Below are 20,293 nucleotides of genomic sequence, written 5' to 3'. Positions count from 1 at the left end.
TTTACTTTCGATTTGCAAATCATATGCTAGCAAATTAAGGGATCCTATATTTAACTATGGAAAACCATTGATATTTTGACTATGGGCCTGATTCAGAGCCGTTCGCTATTTGTGGTCGTTCATTCAAAAACAAGGGGTGGCTATTCAAATGATCCGTTCGCAAATTGCAGTCTGTTCCCACCTCTAAGTCTGAACAAGCGAGCAAAACATACGCTCGTTTATTTGATAAAAACGCCCCCTGGCCGCACGCACCATACGTCATGTCCGCTATTTATTAGATTAATCGAGTACATCGTACAGCGTATGAACTGCTCGCTATTCTTGTGGTTGGTGTTTTCAACCGCTATTTTGCGAGCAGTTCTGAGTTAAAAAAAACCAAGTGACGTGGTCAATGACGCTGCTGTATTAAATATGCACTCCCTTAAAACGCCCGTTTTGACCTTTAAGCACGCCTGCGTTCGGATCTCCACTCCCATTTTCAAGCACCTTCCCCTGTTACCACCCACATACGCCTCATTCTGTCACTCAAAATAGCAGGCCCTCGCTATATTGCGTACCAACGATTTTCGGCCGCACTGACTGGTTCGCGCATGCGTACTAAAAACCGTACGCATGCGCAGATGTGCGAACATCGCTCGGAACGAGCGTACTGCCGCTTGCGAGTGGCTCTGAATGAGGGCCTATATTCGATTTTGAGTGAAATTCTGTTTTCTGTTCGATTTGACTTTCGATTTTGGCTTTAGTAAATCTCCAATACCAAAATCGAATGGAAATCAAACCAAAATCTAATGGCAAATTGAACAGAATCCAAAATCGATCTTTAGTAAATATACCCCCTGGAGGGAACAACCAGCAAATCAGCATCTATGCACTATTTGTCGCAATAATAAATGAAGTAATGGAGCAATTTAACAATAAATTCTTGTCAATGTACAGTACTTTGCTAAGGCTAAAGGGAACTTTTATGGTGTCTTAACCTGTCAGTCTTTCATATGTACTCAATAAACTGATACTATCCTATAACATGACTCTTTTGTGAACAGTTCTCATCAAAGAATAAATATGTTGGTGAAAGCTGAATACACCTGGTTCTGAAGATCACCTCTCAGTGCCTCTTGTAAACAACTTGAGAAGACTGCCTATAATACTACATCAAAGTGCATTAGAAAATGTAGCAGTTTAAAGTGTAAGCTAAAGCAAATCACTATCCTAACATAAACTACAGTATATAGACACATTTGTAGGAACTCCATATACAGTATTTGTCAATCATTTTATAATATCTTCTGAATAACGTTTTGTCAGCTGTGTGTTGGGTATGGGATGCTGGCAGTCGGGCTCGCAGCGTTCAGAATCCTGACGCCGGGATCCTGACAGGGTTAGCATCCCGACACTTGTTTGTCGGTATGCTAACCTTCCCCCTCTCCCTACCCTAACCCTCCCTCTTTGGTGCATAACCCTAACCTATCCCCCTAGGGCCTGAAACCTAACCTCCCTCTCCCCGCACCCTAAACCTACCCCTCTCGTCTTAGTGCCTAACCCTAACCCCTAAACCTAACCCTCCCCCCAACCCCACTACTTACCATCGGCATCGCAGCGGTCAGGTTGCCGGTGCCGGGATTCTGACTGGCATCAGGATTCCGGCACCGGTAATGTAAGCATCGGCATCCCAACCGCCAGGATGCCGAATGTATCCTGTAAAAATAGATGGTAATTACTCCATTTTAGGCTTATAGTACAAAAACTACTCCAAACTAATGAATTCATTCACTGATTTATTCAGTACATAACAATGTTATGAAACAACCACATAACCATAAAGAATGACATTAAATATCTCATACAAAACTAGATATTTTCTATAAACTTTGTCTGTTACATGACAACATGGAGGTATGGGGATAAGAAGCATTGCTTTGGAACTTTAAGCATTCGGGCGATTGTGACTCAATGGTCAACTTCCTTACATATTTCTGAATTGTACAGCACAATATGTTTTCCCTCATGATCATTGCCACCTTCCTTATGCAATAATAAGGGAATAACAGTGTTTCATTTATCAATTACACAACCTTTACTACTTTTTCCACTAAGAATAAATTAGTGTTAACTGTCATTTTACAATGAATGCTTATTATTGGCTCTTGAATACCACATATGAGCACAGATGCAGCACACACTAACAATTATTACTAGTACATTTGACCTTGGTTTAAGGGTTATCCCCCTCTCCACCACACCCCTACACTTACCCTTGCCATGACAACTTTTGGGCAGTCATCTTGCCACTTCCAGGACTTAGGATGTCCCCAGCAGTGGGAGCTATTGGCTGAGTTTATGGGGGCTCCCATTGAGCATCTCTGACTTGGGTCAGACACAGTTATTATATATATTAAAAAACTTTATATATGCTTTTTAGCAAACCCATCACATTGCATTGACTGTGTAATATTAATATTCCTGGAATAGTGTCTTGGAAATACCAGTAATGATTATTTCATGGTGGTTGTTCACAGTGAGGGGGTGGATATTTTTTCTTAAATGGAAATGTTTATTTTTTGTTTGATAAAGTGGTGGATAAGGGTTTTGGGGAGTATTTTATTCAATTAAAATATGTTATATGTAACATTATATATATGTGATTATTTTCTCTTGTTATAATGGGCAGGAATCTTAAAGACAGGTGGCAAAGTCGTCAACTCCATTGATCCCACTTTTGTTAATTGATCTGGCCCACACAGCCAAATGGGGTCATGAAAAGCCCCAGAGATTTACAGCTCAAGTCCCTGAAAGAGTAGCATGCTGGGGGGGAGAACAGTTGCACCCACTGTCATAGAGGCTCCAGCACTGACAGTTCTTTGACTTGTATATTGCACATTACCCCTCTCTTGTGGTCTCTCTGGCATAAGGGAAACCACCAAGGCTGTTTAGTGCTGGTTAAGGATTTAGATGTGGGCCATTCTGCCTTTTTATTATTATTATTATTATTATTATTATTATTATTATTATTATTTGTGGTCTGAGTGGTGGTTACTGGCAATCACTTGTGATCCTCTGCTGATCTTGACCTTAAGCAAAGTGCTGATAGTAGTAAGTGGAAAGGAATGTACACTTGTCAGAGTTGGTGGTGCACTGCCCCCTGTCACCTTTAGTTGGTATTGTGTTGGATACTCACACCAGGCCATCATTGGCTAAGAAGGGGCATACCTCCATTGTGCCAATGAGATACATTGGCCACAATACCTGCAGTTTGGACAGCAGATCCACCTCATTGGGTAGATCCCTCACTGAAGCGCAAAGTTTCTTCATGATTGTGGAAAATATGGAAGAGACAAATGGAAACATTATGGAGACTCAGCAATTTTGACATTCACTCACCCAAAAGTGAGCACAAATGGCCACACATGAGCAGTCCAACAGGGTTACAAATTTACTTTGTGGAAGTGGAAGGTTGTTAGGGATCCTCCTGCACCTTCCATTTCAGCTACATGATTCTGCAAATCCCTTTCGCGTAGGTCTCTCCTACTGCTGCTGATTCATATGAAGAAAAAATAGATTTATCTCTAGTGTTTATAAGGTTCTACTCAGGAGCACAATAAGGGGAGAGGCCTCTGTGTCTCCAAGGATTTCCCACCCCTGGGTTGTACACGCTAATATTATGGCCATGTGATTATCAGCCTATTTGTGGCTTTGGCTGTGGACTCATGCTCTCCATGGTTAGAAGATCTTCCACAGGGGCCCATGAATAAAAGAGCTTTCAGCACACTAATGGACTGTGTGGAAGAAAGAAGATTGCATTGTGGGAAATAAAAAGTGCAGTGGAAAGAATCAGGGATACAGATAATGAACATCCTTGGCATATGAGCCAAAGAAAGTAATGTGCCACAAAACACAGCCTAGATGAACTATGTTTTATGAAGAGATTGAAGTGGCTTAATGCTTAACTCCATTTCCATCTACAAATCATGACACTGCCGCTGTCACAATGAGCCCTGTCCTCACTAACATGAGAGCACAGATCACCGACTCTCTCATAAGAAGAGCGCAGTCATCTACTGAAATACTTGAAGCTGATGTGAGCAAACTGATGGTTGTTCTATCCCCAACTACTTTAAAATGGGATACACACCAATGTATGTGTAGAAGACAAATCATTTTAAATTTTTTAACCATAATAACTAAAAAGCACTCTCATCTGCATAAAACATACCATGGAAACAAAAAAAAACAGAATTTTTTTTTATATTGTTTTGAAATTCTGATCTCTGTAAAGCTAATGTGACAATGTCAGTGTACTATTTAAAGGGGTTTGCCACTTCCAAAGTCAATTAACCCAAATAAATTCCCTTTCCGATAATAGTACATTTGTGGCGGTCTCTCAGAGACCCTCACCTTTCAGTACATTGAGCAGTTTCCTGGCACTTCCATACAGTCGGTACCTCAGCTGATCACCTTTGGTGCCTCTCGGCTATCTCCGTAGCAAGGGAGATTCAATTCAGTAGCTATAAGGATTTCAATTAGAGCTGTGACATATCTCTCCTGCCACAGAGGTGACTAGCAGAGGTTCTGAATCAGCTGAACACAAAGAACATATTATTAAACAAATGTATGTCTCTTGAAATCTATTCATGTTAGAGAAGATATATATATTTTGTAAATTTTAATTGTAAATTCAACTGTTCTTAAAAGCATTTTCCAATTTAAAAATCAGTTTTACTACATCATTTCCCTTACCAATAATAGTATGTTGATGAGGGTCTGTCCCCTGGGCCCCCCACCAAAGTACTATTATTAGTAATATACATTTTTAAAGTGGAAAATGCCAGCACAGTGAAATTTAAAATTAGAATTTCCAATTATTATTTTCCTTACTGTGCATAGATATTTAGAGAAATTAATATGTGTAATAATCTATTTTATAAAGGGTACCTTGGTATATCAGAGAAATCTGTTTTTTTTAATGTCTTGATTGTTTATAATCACGACTTTATTTATAAAAATTGTAACACAGAAACCGATATACACTTGTAAACAAATATTCTAAATCATGGTGCTTTACATTATTCAGCAACATGGTTCTATAGAGCTATATGCCATAATGCTATAGTGTATGCTGCCATTTCTGAAAAATTACAATACCAAATAAGCCATTGGAAGGAGTCCAGCAAAGCTAATAGTGGATTTTGCCTCTGATTTACATTACAAAAGGATTTTGTCCCACTTTATATTAAACATATGTGATACTCTGGGATACTGGAGTATGGCTTCTGTTCCATAATTATGCATAATTGTTCGGGGATGGGGGAAAAAAAATTCACCACTGAAAACTCCAGCTGCTTAAACAGTTTGATAGACTGAAGCTATTCTGCCATCGGTGCCCCCAGCTGTGTTGCTTAGCAACATTTTAATTCAAGAAGAATCGAAGGAGATGCAATCCCTGCGGAGAGGGAAACAGAAATAAGAGGGCCGTTGACAGATGATCTCAGTTGTTTCTTCTAATATACTGTGAAGATCACTGGCTCTTTTCATGAATGATAAATGGACTGTACACAGATCAATGGGTTCAGCAATAAACTCGATCTAGCCTCTATGTCTAAGGCAAGCTGAGAGGCCCTAAAATTTACTCATTTGGATGATTTGGTGTTTGTTTTTCAACAGTTTCTCAAGAGCAAATCGATCTGAACATTTGGCCATAACGTGGTGTTTCCTTTTAATAGTCTTCCAAGAGTACTACAGTATGTATATGCCCTGTGGTGATCCTATGTATCTACAGTTATTGAACCACAAGTTTCACATTGCCCTTTTGGTTAAAGAGTAACTCTCTGGGATAGAGTAATGATTTCCAGAAACCCTATGGGGCTTTAGCAGAGTTGAACGCATGTTAGCTTGTGGAGCATACCTTGCATGTTTTTGTTCTGAGCATGCTCTGTATCAAAACACTTAACTACAGGCAATTCAAAATGAAGCATCTATACTTGCTGCTGAAGGGGTGTAACTGGGGTGTAATGGGGCTAAGATTGGTAAATGGGGCATTTTGATGGAATTGCGGGCTATGTAGAGTTGTGCGTTTATGTAAATATGCCTGCTTTCAGGTGGATATTTTGCACCTAGTTTAAGCATACTTACCTACTCTCCCAAAACATCCAAGAGACTCAGGTTACCCCCGTAAAAGTGGGTTTTGCTCCTGCAGTCCGCTCACTTTCCTAGTGAAGTAAACAGGATGGGGAATATAATGCTGCAATGTGCAGGCAGGGCTGCCATCAGAAATAATGGGGCCCACTACTGACAAAATAGGCAGGGCCCCCCTCCCCGGGTTGGGGGGCACAGAGCTGGGAAGGCTGGCTGGACTAGGTGGGGGGGCAGAGGGCTGGGAAGGCAGGGTGGACTACGGGGGGGGGCACAGGGCTGGCTGGATTAGGGGAGGGCACAGGGCTGGGAAGATTGGCTGGACTAGGGGGAGTACAGGGCTGGGTAGGCTGACTGGACTAGGGAGGGCACAGGGCTGGGAAGGCTGGCTGTACTAGGGGGGGCACAGGGCTGGGAAGAATGGCTGGACTAGGGGGGGCATAGGGCAGGGAAGGCTGGCTGGAGTAGAGGGGGAAAGGAAAGGAAAGACAAGGATGGCTGGACTGGGAAGGGTGTGCAGGGAAGGCTGGCTGGACTATAAAGCGGGTGCAGGGAAGGGTCAGTATGCTTACCTGTCACTGGCAGCCAGTCAGGCATGGAGGAAACCGGGCCTGAATGTCAGCATTGTGGATTGCATTGGCAGCCAGAGAGAAGAAACAGCGCCGGCGCCATTTTAAATACTGCATTGGCCGGGAGCCAATCACAGCTCGCGGATCGGCAGCCAATCAGGAGAGGCCGCTGCTGATTAGCTGCTCGCGAACCTGCAGCCAATCAGGAGCGGTCGCTCCTGATGGGATGCTGGTCCGCGAGCTGTGATTGGCTTGCGGCTGGCAACTTATGGAATGCTGCCTGCGTGCTGTTTCTTCTCCCTGGCTGCCAGTAAATTAATGATTGATCCCCACCGCTGACATCCAGGCCCCCTCTCTCTCTGGGCCCGGGACTACAGGTCCGGCAGTCCCCCCCTGATGGCGGCCCTGTGTGCAGGTCTGTGGGGAGTCAATGTGACTTAATTCTATAAGAATTGCACCTTTTCGGCCCCACCCCCTCTCCATAGACCCATGATTCAAAGCAATATGCCATAAGGGGCGGGGCCTAATGACGACAGATGCCCAGTCCCATTCCCATCGCTAGTCAGTAATATCTCCTCTCCGGCCTCTTCCAGAGGGGAGGGAAAAAGGAGGCGAGTATGAGTATAGGGTTAGTGTAAGTGCGCACTGATAACAATAATGGCTATAAAATCATGCCTTCGGATAGAGATGGTTCAGCCAGAGAAATGAGAACAACTATGCATACGGGCTTAAATACGCATTTTGTTTTGTGCAAACTATGTGGGAGCATTTATATATGACTTGCGTTCAACTCCGCATCAACCCATAAATCTGCAGACGGGGTTGGTATGAGCAAATTCAAGAATTCATCTTACTCATGTGCAGATAGCGATTAACCACTAGAGAGCCTAGGCTAAAATCTTTAGCGGTTGGGGAGGATAGAGGAGGGAATACTATAGATGACTAGAAATAGTTTTATAGTTACTGTCTGATCAGGTTGTCATCCTCCTGTTTTGCAGCATTAATTTATTGGATTTGTATCCCTATAGTTCTGTAGCAGAAAAGATGGTGCAAAATATTATATCATGTACTGTAGGGCTAATTTATGCAAAACGCTCTCACAGTAATGCTTTTTATATGTTAACCAAGAGCACAGAGGAAAGAGATTTACGAGAATGTGAGATAAGCTGGAAAATGTTTGGGCCCAGAAATTTTAGTGTAGGGTTCTGTAGCGGTGTGATCCTGTTCTTAGCCATATACTGTACTTACACTTTGTTGCTCATGCACAAATATTAACACTGTAGGTTACCTTTGTAGATTTTTTTTTCAAACCTGTCAACATCTTACCTCTGGTGCAGAGTTCACAGTAGTGTGAGACTCCTTGTCATGAAGTAAAAAATCAGCATGCTAATTACAATGGTCATTTTATGACATGTTTCACTGGGACATGTACAGACCACCAGTCACCCCCACAAAGTAGTTTATATAGTTTTAGTGCTCTAATACTGACAGTCTCTGTCTCTAAGTACAGTACTTTAGAAGAAAATTACTTTACATTCAAGTGCCAATAAACCGTAAAAGTAAGGGCATTCATATTGATGGGTTTTTTTCATGATTTTGTAGTGCAATATAAAATAATTGCAGTCTGAGCTATAAATATGAATTTAAATAATAAGTGTGTTTGGGAAAGATGGTGTCATAGCAGCTTGTAATATAGCTATGAATGAAAAATGATGTTATACTAAGAAAAAAAATAATGTGATCTCAGATATAAGATATTAACTTTTAATTGAACCTCTTAGAATAATTAGCATTAAAAGTATTTATATGGTAAATTGGTTTCTGCAATAAACATTATTCTATCTATCTATCTATCTATCTATCTATCTATCTATCTATCTATCTATCTATACCAGGGGTTCCCAACCACGGTCCTCAGGGCACACTAACAGTCCAGGTTTTAAGGATAGCCATACTTGAGCACAGGTGACTTAACTTTTATTTACCATCTGTGCTCAAGCATGGATATCGCTAAAACCAGGACTGTTAGCGTACCTTGAGGACCGAGGTTGGGAATCACTGATCTATACTATAACATGTTTGCTAACTCTCCCAGAATATCCAAATATCCTAGTAAACTGAGCAGAGAATTGGGTTGAATATGCAATTTGCTGAAAATGGCACCATCATGGCTCTGCTGCCCCTCGTTGCAAAATGCTGCAGGGGCAGAGTTGGAAATTGAAGTGGCTTTAGAAATATAATGGTAGCGATATCTTGTAGACAGGACCAAATCAACTGTATGGCAGGGCCAACAAAAAGCAGCTTTACAGTAGACTGAGCATGTCACATTAGGGAGAGCTAATACAAAAGTGGGAAAAGCATCGCCCTAGTACAAACAAGAAGACAGAATCAGCACATCAGTGGGTGAAGTATACACATTGGTTATGTTCAATAGCATAATCACTGTAGAACTTTGTGGGCCCCATAGCATAATTTTGAAAGGGCTCCCAATCAGGGGTGTCTTAAGAGAGGAGGGGGCCCATGTACACTCCCCGTGCAGGGCCCCCTCCTCTCTCCCCGGTGGCCGTCAGCCGACTGACGTGGCTGGCCAGCCACCGGAGCATTAGGAGTCTGCTGCGCATGCGCAGAACGCTGGAAACATGGCCACGGTGGCCATTTTCCGGTGTTCTGTGCATGCGCAGTAGACACTGGGCACTAGAGTGTGCCCGGAGTCTGCTGTGCATGCGCAGAACACCGGAAAAATGGCCGCGGCAGGCATTTTCCGGTGTTCTGAGCAGAACTGACACCCAACGTGGGAACACGGACAGGTGAGTTTAAACTAATATGGGTGCAGGATGTGCGGGGCCCCCCAGGACCCGGGGTCCGGTGTGCCCCGCACACACTGCACCCATTATAGATATGCCACTGCTCCCAATGCTTCTGGAGAAACACCTTACTCCATAGCAGTTATTCATTTTATTCCCCTAGTACTGTATTGCCCTACTTCAATTTATGAGCCGTAGCAGTGCTCTGGTTCTTTTTGTACCCCATAGTAATGATTAATTCTCATTATGCCACACACTTGGGCATATTTATTATAATATGCGACCAGCTTCCAAAAATTGTGAATCCTTATCACATATCGCAGTAATAAGGATTACTTTTTGCCCAGATGTAATAATTTAAATTACGGGGACATGGACTCATCCCGGTTATTAGTAAGAAATCACTTTACATCCACATTTAGATATCTGGGCATGTGTGGCTTTCCAGCTGGGCATGCACAATGCAGGAAAGGTCACGATGGGCATCAGGACCTTCTGCAGCCCACCAGAGAGGGATTTTGTGATCCCTCTCCAACAGGGCAGCTCCACTTCAGTTATTGGGCTAATGCCATATGAAGATGGCATTAGCCCATGCATGCAAGATTTGCTAAGCTAAGCTTCGCAGATCTTGTTGAATACTGCTCTCATAAAAACTATGGGAACAGACTGGAAGCCAGAAAGCAGGAAAATATCTCTGATATATTCAGCTTTCTTTATGAGTACATCTAAGGGATACTTCATTATGCCCTTAAATGTACAGAAACACCATTTTTTTGTATATTTTAAGGGCAGAATTGATTAATAAAAAGATCCAAGTGCCCCCTGTTCACATTATGCCACATTTTGTGACACCAGTCCACATGCAAAATTGTATTCCCCCCAATTCATATTATGGCACTCATTGCCCTAGATTACATTATGGCACATTGCACTCAGCTCACATTATGCCACACAATGCCCCATATCACATTATGCCACATTGAAGTGCCCAAGTTCAGAATATGCCACACAATGTCCCCAGTTCACATTATGATACACAGGTTCTCCAGTTCACATTATGCTACATTGGAATGCCCCCAGTTCATATAATGGCACATTTTTCCTTATATTAACCACATTACCAGATGTTGATAGCTGATTGGTAACCCAGTTTGTTAGGAGAAGGGGACACCAGACAGGAAGAGGATGCTGTGCATTGTGGGCCTGATTCAGAGATATATGCCAACCCGATGGTCAACGCACATTTCTGATTGTTAAAGGTCTGCGTATTGCAGGATGTGTGCTGTGCATTTGCAGACCCCGATCGCAGTCTCCCAGCCACAGCTTGATTGACAGACTGCAGCATTTGGGAGGCGGAGTGGAGGCCTTCCTGGGCAGCATTCCTGGAAACGGGGGCATATCGGTGGACACAGATTTCCTGGCCTCACAAGCTGCCACGACCTGGTCAGGCTGCCATAAGCTTCAGCTACCGCAGCCTGGCCAAAGGGGCAAGCAACGTGACTGATGTTGCAGTGCTGGGATTGGAGATGCAGCAAGGAGGTGTTATTTCCTACAGACACCTCCTACTGCATTTGCATTTTAGATGGCCAGAATTGCACAACCACTTGTGCGCTTTTCTGCAAATCCACAAATCCGTCCATCTCTGAATCAGGCTCTGTGTTAGGAGGAGGAGCTGTGTACTTTGTCCTTTGTCTCCCTACAATGGGAGGAATTCATTATTTTAGCCGAGGAATGCAACCCCTCCCTCCATGTCCTTTATAAAAAAATGTATGCAGTTGTGATTCGATTAAATCAGAAAGACCATGGCTGGCTGATCTGTCTCTTTATGGTTAGTTATGTGCTGGATGTGAACTAGGTACAGGGGAGGCGAGGCAGGTCCAGTAGGGAGGCCCTCTTGGCCCAAAGCAACTGGGCCCGATGCACCTGCAATAATCACGACTCTGGTGTGTGAGTGGTGCAGATTAATTAAGCAGCAGGGAGTTTACAGGATTACCATTGAAGTGACAGTGATTGAGTCACAGTTACAGATAGCATCTTACAAGGAGCAGACAGTACTATTTACCACTACATATTACAGAGAGAACACTAATGATATCATTCTAATAAGTAAAACAGAGAGTACCCTGTTGACTGATATATAACAAAATATATCAGTCTAGTGATGGATATACAGAGAGCATCATATTGCCTGACATACAGTACAAAGAGCATCCTAGAGACAGCCATTCTATACAGAGAGGATCCACATACAGTGTGGATCCTAGTAACTGCCATACAATACAGAGAGGATCCAAGTGACTGACATACAATAGAGAAAGCATCCAATAGATAGCTTTACAAGTAAGTGACAGATTTTCAATACAGAGAACATCATAGTTATATACTCAATGCAAAGATTATCCTACCGTCTAGAAAAGGAAGTTGGTAATTGCGCTCTTGTGACACATGTAATAAACTAGAAGCTGATATACTTCACAGTTAGTTATAAAACACTAAACTGACTGCAGTTAATCCATAAAAACATATTAGTACAAATAGCAATACAGGAATATGAAATGGTGGGTGTATTACAATGGTTACAACTGATATAGACAAAAATTGAAATACGAATCAATACTTAGACAAATGTATTGTTATAATTACAAGTATACAGAAAAAATAAAAAAATAAATAAAATAGGTTGGAAGATCACAATTGTGATGTATGTAAATATCCCATTGGACTCTTGTTAGGTATAACTTATTTGGAATGATGTTGCACTTAATCCAGAGTTGCATGCAATATCAGCATGCAGACCCAATGTTGAGATGTGGATAGTAGGCATTAGCAGTTGGTAGGTAAGGAAGGGTGCCACGTAGAGCAGCACCACAGCTGCAAGGATCGGAAGTGAAATCAGGTAGAGTGGCCCCACATTCACAGAATCAGAGCTGACAACTGACTGATCCTGTATTACCTGTGAACTCAGCTGCATCAGATGGGCATACAGCACCCCTGGAGATCGCCTCACACTGTGAGGTTGGCGACCTGCAGAAGGGGACTGTCAGAGGCAGATCCATATGGGTTTCCCAAAGACAACTGACTAGAGATCCTAGTACAAGCTCAAGTCCAAGGTAATTACCTCACTATTGAGAACCAGCAAATCCCACCTTTGACCTGATCATCATAATGGATGATGAAAGCACTGGTTGATTTTCGGTGTATATAGCAATAAGGCAAAAATGTAAATTGTTAGGTATGATCCATGTGTCACTCCTGAGGTTAGGAGTTGGTCGGAACAGGTGTGGGATGCTGAAGAGGAGACTTGAGAGGCATAGATAAAACTGGGTGGCTTGAGCCAGAACTTCCTCACGTATGATATGAGGAGTAATGAACTGTAGAGGATGATGGGCCCAAAGGTGAGGACAGTAAAATAAATGTCTTTATTGAGCAGCAGGTTGTTATGGGAACTGGATATATAATACTGAAGAGATGTACTGTTTGGAACCGATGATGCTGGATTGAGAGATGGATTGGTTTGAGACTGATGTTGATGAATTGAAGAACTTGATTGGTTTGAGACCGATGTTGATGAATTTATTTATTTATTATTACCAGTTATTTTTATAGCGCACACATATTCCGCAGTGCTTTACTGAGAAAATCTTACATCTGTCCCTGCCCCAGTGGAGCTTACAATCTATATTCCCTATGACATGCACATACATATTCCCTATGACATACACACTATGGTCAATTTTTTGTGGGGAGCCAGTTAACTTACCTGTATATTTTTGGAGTGTGGGAGGAAACCGGAGCACCCGGAGGAAGCCCACGCAAACACAGGGAGAATATACAAACTCCACACAGTTAGGGCCATAGTCGGAATCAAACCCATGACCTCAGTGCTGTGAGGCAGTAACACTAACCATTACACCATCTGTGCTGCCCAATTGAATTGAAGAACTTGATCGGTTTGAGATTGATGTTGGTGAATTAAAGAACTTGATCGGTTTGAGATTAATGTTGATGAATTGAAGAATTTGATAAGTTTGAGACCAATGTTGATGAACTGAAGAATGATCGGTTTGAGACAAATGTTGATGAATTGCAGTACTGGATTGGGTTGTGACCGATGATGATTATTTGAAGTACTGGATCGGTTTGGGACCAATGATGATGAATTGCAGTACTGGGTCGGTTTAGGACGGATGATGATGAATTGCTGTACTGGACCGGTTTGGGACCTATCATAATGAATTGCAGTACTGGGTCGGTTTGGAAATGATGATAGAATTATCAGCTGGAACCAATAGAGGTTATTTGTTAACAAGTTTCTGTGGTAAAACCAGACTGGAATGTTAGATGGAATAGGAGGCTCAATAACCAGACTTGGAACTGGAAAATAATGGACTGGGACCGTTCAGAAACAGAGTACCTGGGAGCTCAGCACAGAGCTGTAACTTCAGCAAAAGCAACTTTGTAGTGGCAACAGAGCCCAGTCAAGAAATGGAATTTATAGGGGAGGATCCCCAGGGATTGGATGCTGCAATCAGTTGGTCTGGGAGCAGTGCTCTGAGTGGTGGAAGAGCATCAGGCGACAGAGTCCAACATGGCTGCGCCCATACTGTAGTTTAGAAGGGAACTCTGGCATACAGCTTGTGTGCCATCATGCTGGGAAAACACGCTGTGAGCAAGGAGCTATGCAGAGCCAACTCCATGCTCAGTGACAGGATACTGAGTGGATGGGACAGTAGCAGCACAGACACACCTCAGCACGATCTGGGAGTTATTTGCAGCATGAGCGGACCTCTGTGCCATCTGGGAGTGATGCACAGCATGAGCGGACCTCAGCACTAGCCTGGACAGACACCAAAAAGGCAAGAAAGTGGTTTTTAAGGGCCAGAGTGTGACACCATGCTTCTGAGACTGTCAGTGTATGGAGATGCAGAGTAACCTTGACACATTTCTCTCTGACTATCAAGGTTTCTTCAGAAGGCAATTATGTAACTGCCTGTCATAAAATATAGCTAGCATCCTATATTCCACAATACCATATAAAGAGCATCCTAGGGACCACTATACAATACAGAGAGCATCCTAGTTACTGCCAGGCAAACACAGGGAGCAACCAAATTATCACAATAAAAGACAGAGCAGTAACTACCATGCAATACAAAGTCATCCTGGTACCCACATTACAATACAGAGAGCATCCTAGTGGTTACAAAAGAATAAAAATGAGAACATCCTAGTGACCTCCATACTATACAGACAGCATCCTTATTATCACCATACAATACAGATCACATCTCTGTGTTCACCATACAATAGAGAGAGCATTGCATAACAGAATTAATCCAAAGTAACTGCCATGCAGTATACAGAACAACAAAAAGTTTGCTTTACAGTACAGAGAGCGGTCCAAGTAGTGGATATAAAAAAACAGAAAATGTCCTATGGACACACACGCAATACACATCTTGTAGTGGTTTAAATATCCACATAGATACGTACCTGCTTCAGGTATATCAATTGATCTGATCTTTCTTCTTCTATCTGCTAGAGAGGCTGAAAAGATGGAGGTTGACCACCAGTTTGTGGAGAGCCCTAATTGGAGGAGCACAGATACTATAGTTTCTGGGGTGCTGGGGTGATGAAATGTAGATACTGCCCCAGATGCTGTATTATGTTTAACCCTGACACTTACCTCTGATAATGCCATTGACAGGGAGTGGCACATGAAATAAGGTGACTGTTCCCTAGAGAGGGACCAGCCAAAAGGAGGGTGACAAATGTAGGGGCTTGCCCTGACGAGTAACCTATGGCTACTTTCCTATTAGAGACTTATAAACGTTTTATCTTTCAGTAGCTACACAGACTTTGCCAGAGTTATCATACCACTACCTTATGTGTCAATTGTTCATCATACCACTTAGATTATAGACCCAATTACCTTGTGTTTCATATAATAGTTTGCTGTTTATTTGTATTTCGATCAGCCCTCTATGTACAGAACTGAGTATATTTATTATATAATATAAAAACACTACATTGTACAGTAAATATACAGTATATTTGCAATTGTTGGTACATTATCTCTCACAATTTTATTTCTCCAAGCTCCAAGCTTTTATAAATACCCCCCTATATTTTACAAAAAAAATGTAGTGAAAACTTAGACAGTTGACAAAATGTCAACATGGTCAAAATTTACACAACCTAAATGTCAACAGGGTCTTATGGTTAAAACGTAGACAGTCAAAATGTCGATAACGAATAAAGAAATGTCAACAGTCAAAATGACGACATTCAAAATGTTGACAGAGTCAAAATGCAGGCAGACAAGATGCACACACAGTGAAAATGTCAACAGTCATAAGGTCGACAACCAAAATGACAACAAAGTTATAAGAAAATAACACAGCCACTGCTAAAAGCTTTCGGCTGCTAAAAGCCACCCTGTGGCTCAGACTCTGCAAAAATCTGGCGTCTCAGATGCCTGTGAGAGCCACCATGCTAGGAGCAGTGAAATTGTTAAATTTACAAACACACAAAAAAATGTATGGAGTACCCCTTAAATCCATAGCCAGCCCCGAACCTCTCAGCCTGTGCTGGCATTGGAAAATCGGAGGAAAAACTGCATGGGGTTCCCACTATTTTCTAATAACCAGTACCGGGCTAATCAGCCATGGGAGTAATGCTATAGCAGGGAGACACATAGGGGAGTATTCAATTGGGTGTGAGACTATCAAAAATTCCGCACCTGCGAGGATTTTGATATTCAATTAGGAGCGGGTTTTTTTTTCCCATGTCGGGAGGTTTTTTCCTTGCACCTCCAGAGCAAGTGTGATTTTTCCTAAAATCGTTAATTTTAGGTGAAATCAGTGGGCCTTGCTCTGGTACCCCCTTAGGACTAATTAAGCAATTGGAAGTTTCCAATTAGCTTAATTAGTCCATAATTACTTACCTTCTGCAGCGCTGTCTTCTTCATCCAGCATCGGGAGCTGGCTCGTCTGCAGCAGGGTGAGTATGTCAGTGTGTGTAGTGTTTGTAAGTGTGTATGTATGAGTGAGTGTGTGTGTGCATGAGTATGTGTATTTGTACCCCCCCCAGTGACAGTGTGGCCCCCCAGAATGGGCGCTGGTAGAACCACCGTGTTTCCCTGATAATAAGACACTGTCTTATTGTATTTTTTTTCAAAAAAGCACCATAGGGCTTATTTTCGGGATAGGTGTTATTTTAATTGACATTGACAGCAGTGCCCCTTATGCAGGCCCCCTTGTAGAAGTGCCCCTTATGCAGGCCCCCCCCTTGTAGGCCCCCTTGTAAAAGTGCCCCTTATGCAGACCCACCCCCTGTAGCAGTGTCCCTTATGCAGCCTCACTTGTACGGTAGCAGTGCCGCTTATGCAGGCCCCCCCTGTAGCAGTGTCCCTTATGCAGCCTCCCTTATTGCAGTGCAAGCCCCCCTGTAATTGATCCCCCACCCACCAGTACAGTACGGTACTTACCTGACTCGCCGCCGTCCGGGATGTCCCTCTTACTTGCGCACTGACTGGATCTAACATGATCCAGCAGGCGCGGCCGCACAGGATCCTCTTCGCTCGGGTGACGTCATGACGTCACCGGCACACTGCATGACTGGGAACGCTGGCCTCTGAAGCATTCTCAGCTCAAAATGGGATTTTGGTAGGTCTTATTTTCAGGGTAGGGCTTAATTTGGACCGGGTTACAAAAGTAAGGGTAGGGCTTATTTTCGGGGTAGGTCTTATTATTGGGGAAACACGGTATTTAGCCCTTGCCCCTCCCACCAGCCTCTGGCACCTCCCACCAGCCCACGGGACTCCCAGCAGCCCCCTCTCCTGTAAGAAGATAGAGGGGAGGCCACCGGGAGCCGCGGAGACCCCCGGGCAGGTAAGTGCTTTTTTTTCTTTTGTTACGAGGCGCAGGGTTTTTAGAGCTGAAAACATCGACTTTTTTTTCATTGGACAAAGCGGGTATCAGGAGTGCGCATACCCGCGGTATTCCAAAATTGGGCGTGAGAGGCGCAAGGTTTGTTCCTCGCTAAACCTCGCGCCTAATTGAATCTGCCCCCTGCCATAATGTTAACCAGACCCAAAATAGTAATCACATGTCTGCAATCCTCTGGAATGTCTGACCAACTAAAAAATGGTGGCCCCCCTTCCTAGGGACAACCAGACTTGGTGGCATTGGGTGCGGGGTTAATGGTAATTAAAGCGTTTATAATATTGCTATTTACAGGTGACCTACAAGTCCTAGCAAGCCTGCCTAAGCATGATGGCACCTGTGAAAAACAAGTGCCAGCATGTCTGGACAATATGGACCTGCTGGTACCTGTAGTCCGCCTGTAAAGAAAACATAAAACAACATGAGGCACACACCGAATGTTTTATACCTTTATTGAAAAAACACTCCCCCACACAGCCCTCCTTTACCACTTTCATACTCACAACATCCTTGGATTGCTTCCTCTTCGTTCCATGTAGCATCCAGGGATATTGAAAAAAATATAAAATAGCCAGATTTTCCCTGTGAAGGGCCGCGCCACAGTGTGTCCAGGTTACTCGTGGTCACTTCATAGAAATGAATGGGGAAACACTGATTGGCTGAGAGGGTGAGAGCAGCACTCTCAGCCAATCAGTGCTTCACCATTCAGTAAAGAACAAAATTATTCACACTTTAATTACCATTAACCCTGCACCCACCGCCACCACATTTGGACTGTCTACATATTGATTGTCGACATTCAGTCCATATTTACATTTTGGTTGTCTAAATGGTATGCAGTCGGGAAGCCGGCGGACATAATCCCGACAGCCGGCTTCCCGACTGCTTAATCCCGGCGAGGGTTAAATGAGAGGCATCTAAATCTAGATGCCTGTCATTTTATCGTCGCCGGGAGATCGGCGCCCGGCATCCCGGTCGAAGTGATGCCGAGCATGGACAGCCGTGGGGGGGAGGGTTAGGTTAGGGGCTCCTGGGGGGACTTAGGGTTAAGCACCCCCCCGCGAGGTTAGGGTTAGGCTAGGGGGAGGGAGGGTTAGGGTTAGGCACCCCTGGGGGACTTAGGTTTAGGTGGCGGGGAAGGGGGGGTTAGGTTTAGGCACTTAGAAGGGGGGATTAGGGTTAAGCACTGGGGGGGAAAGGTTAAGGTTAGGCACCCCTAAGGGAGGGTTAGGGTTAAGGGGTAGAATAGGTTAGTGAATACTTACCTAGGGACGATCGGGATTTTCATCCTTGTCGGGCTGCCGATGTAGGGATTTGATCCGCCGGCCAGGGGTCCGGCGGTAAATCATATCGATTCCGTCTAAATACTGTACTTTTCGACATTATGATGTCTATATTTTCAATGTCTAAATTTTGCCTGTCTAGTATACATCACTTGTTGGTAATGCATTTTCTTAAAAACATCATATGCATCTACTGGATTTGATTTGCATGCACACATATGTAATATTGTGCTGAATTATATTTAACTAATACATAACCTCAGTGTGTTTTTTGTTATTTATAGGCAAGTGAAAAAGCAAAGCTGAAGAGTATTCCAGTAAAGTAAGTTTTTATTTTACATTTCCCAAGTAATAACGGGTGTGTAGTTAGGAGTCATTTACATATGTTCATTTACCAGTGTTCTAGCCACTATGCAAACCGTAATTGGACTGAAGGCAAAATAAAGCAGCCACAGGGAACATTGTTGTATATTGAACTATCCTCATTGTTGACATCTTAGCGAATGTAAAATTCTGTGCTCTGAAAACAGTATCTGTTCTGGATTTGTATACAATGAGAAGTCAAAGGGATCAATGTACCCTGTTACTGCCCTATTTTGCTTCCATTATTTGTTTTTGTTTGCTGTACCAACATACATATAAAGAGCTCTAAATTACAGAAGCATTCATGTTAAAGGGTATTATGTTCCATTCAAAAACACAATGCAATATATAATATTTATATGATCCATGGTGGGAATTGAGGCTAGATGTACTGTGGGCCTGATTCAGAGTTGGGAATAGAGGGCCTCATTCAGAGCCGGACGCTATTTGCGGACGGTTGTTCCAAAAAAGGGGCCGGCTATTTATATTGAGCGCTTGCTCATTGCAGTTTGTTGACGCCTCTATGTCTGAGCGAGCGAACGAAAAATGCGCTCGCTATTTTGTAAAGACGCCCCTTTGCCGTTCGCATCACACGTCATCTCCGGTATTTATTTGATTAATCGGGTACATCGAAAGGCATCTGAACTGCTTGTAGTGCTTGTGGTAGGTTTTTCCTACCACAATCACTGCGAGCAGTTCAGGCTAAAAGACAACCAAGTGACATGGTCGATGACGCTCCTGTACTAATTATGCACTTCCATTAAACGCCCTTTTGACCGTTAGGCACGCCTGCGTTCGGATCTCCACTCCCCCGTTTCCAAGCACCTTCCCCTGTTACCACCCACAAACGGTACATTCTGTCAATCAAATTAGCAGCCCCTCGCTGTTTTGCGAGAGCTCGATTTCCGACCGCAATTACTGGTTTGCGCATGCGCATTAAGACCCATACGCATGCGCAGTTGTGCGAACATCGCTCATAGCAAACGAGTGGCCGCTCTGAATCAGGCCGAGAGTGAGATATCTCGCTCAACTGTGTACCTGGACAATCCATGTTGCAACGCAAGGGGTGTAAATACATAAATTTTTTCACATGTGGGGTAAATACTGGTTGCTTTTGCATGTAGCCCACAAATACTGCACAGCTTTATTATTACTCTACAATTTAGATGTCAGTTTGGAAACACTCCTCCCAAATCTAAATC

The 20,293-nt window shown here is 43.2% G+C and overlaps 1 protein-coding gene across 1 annotated transcript in view; it reads left to right on the top strand.

Annotated features, from left to right (window-relative positions):
- AFF2 (ALF transcription elongation factor 2) overlaps positions 1-20,293 on the top strand; it is a 599,847-nt gene that overhangs the window by 445,077 nt on the left and 134,477 nt on the right. Inside the window, exon 9 of the mRNA XM_088478852.1 lies at positions 19,013-19,050. Coding sequence (XP_088334978.1) covers positions 19,013-19,050 — 38 coding nt within the window. The remainder of the gene's footprint in view (positions 1-19,012; positions 19,051-20,293) is intronic.

The sequence above is a fragment of the Taudactylus pleione genome, unplaced genomic scaffold (genome assembly GCF_031769625.1).
Source record: "Taudactylus pleione unplaced genomic scaffold, aTauple2 ptg000222l, whole genome shotgun sequence".
Lineage (NCBI taxonomy): Eukaryota > Metazoa > Chordata > Amphibia > Anura > Myobatrachidae > Taudactylus > Taudactylus pleione.
Note: the sequence above shows the minus strand (reverse complement) of the source record. Positions and strands in the feature narration are given on the sequence as shown.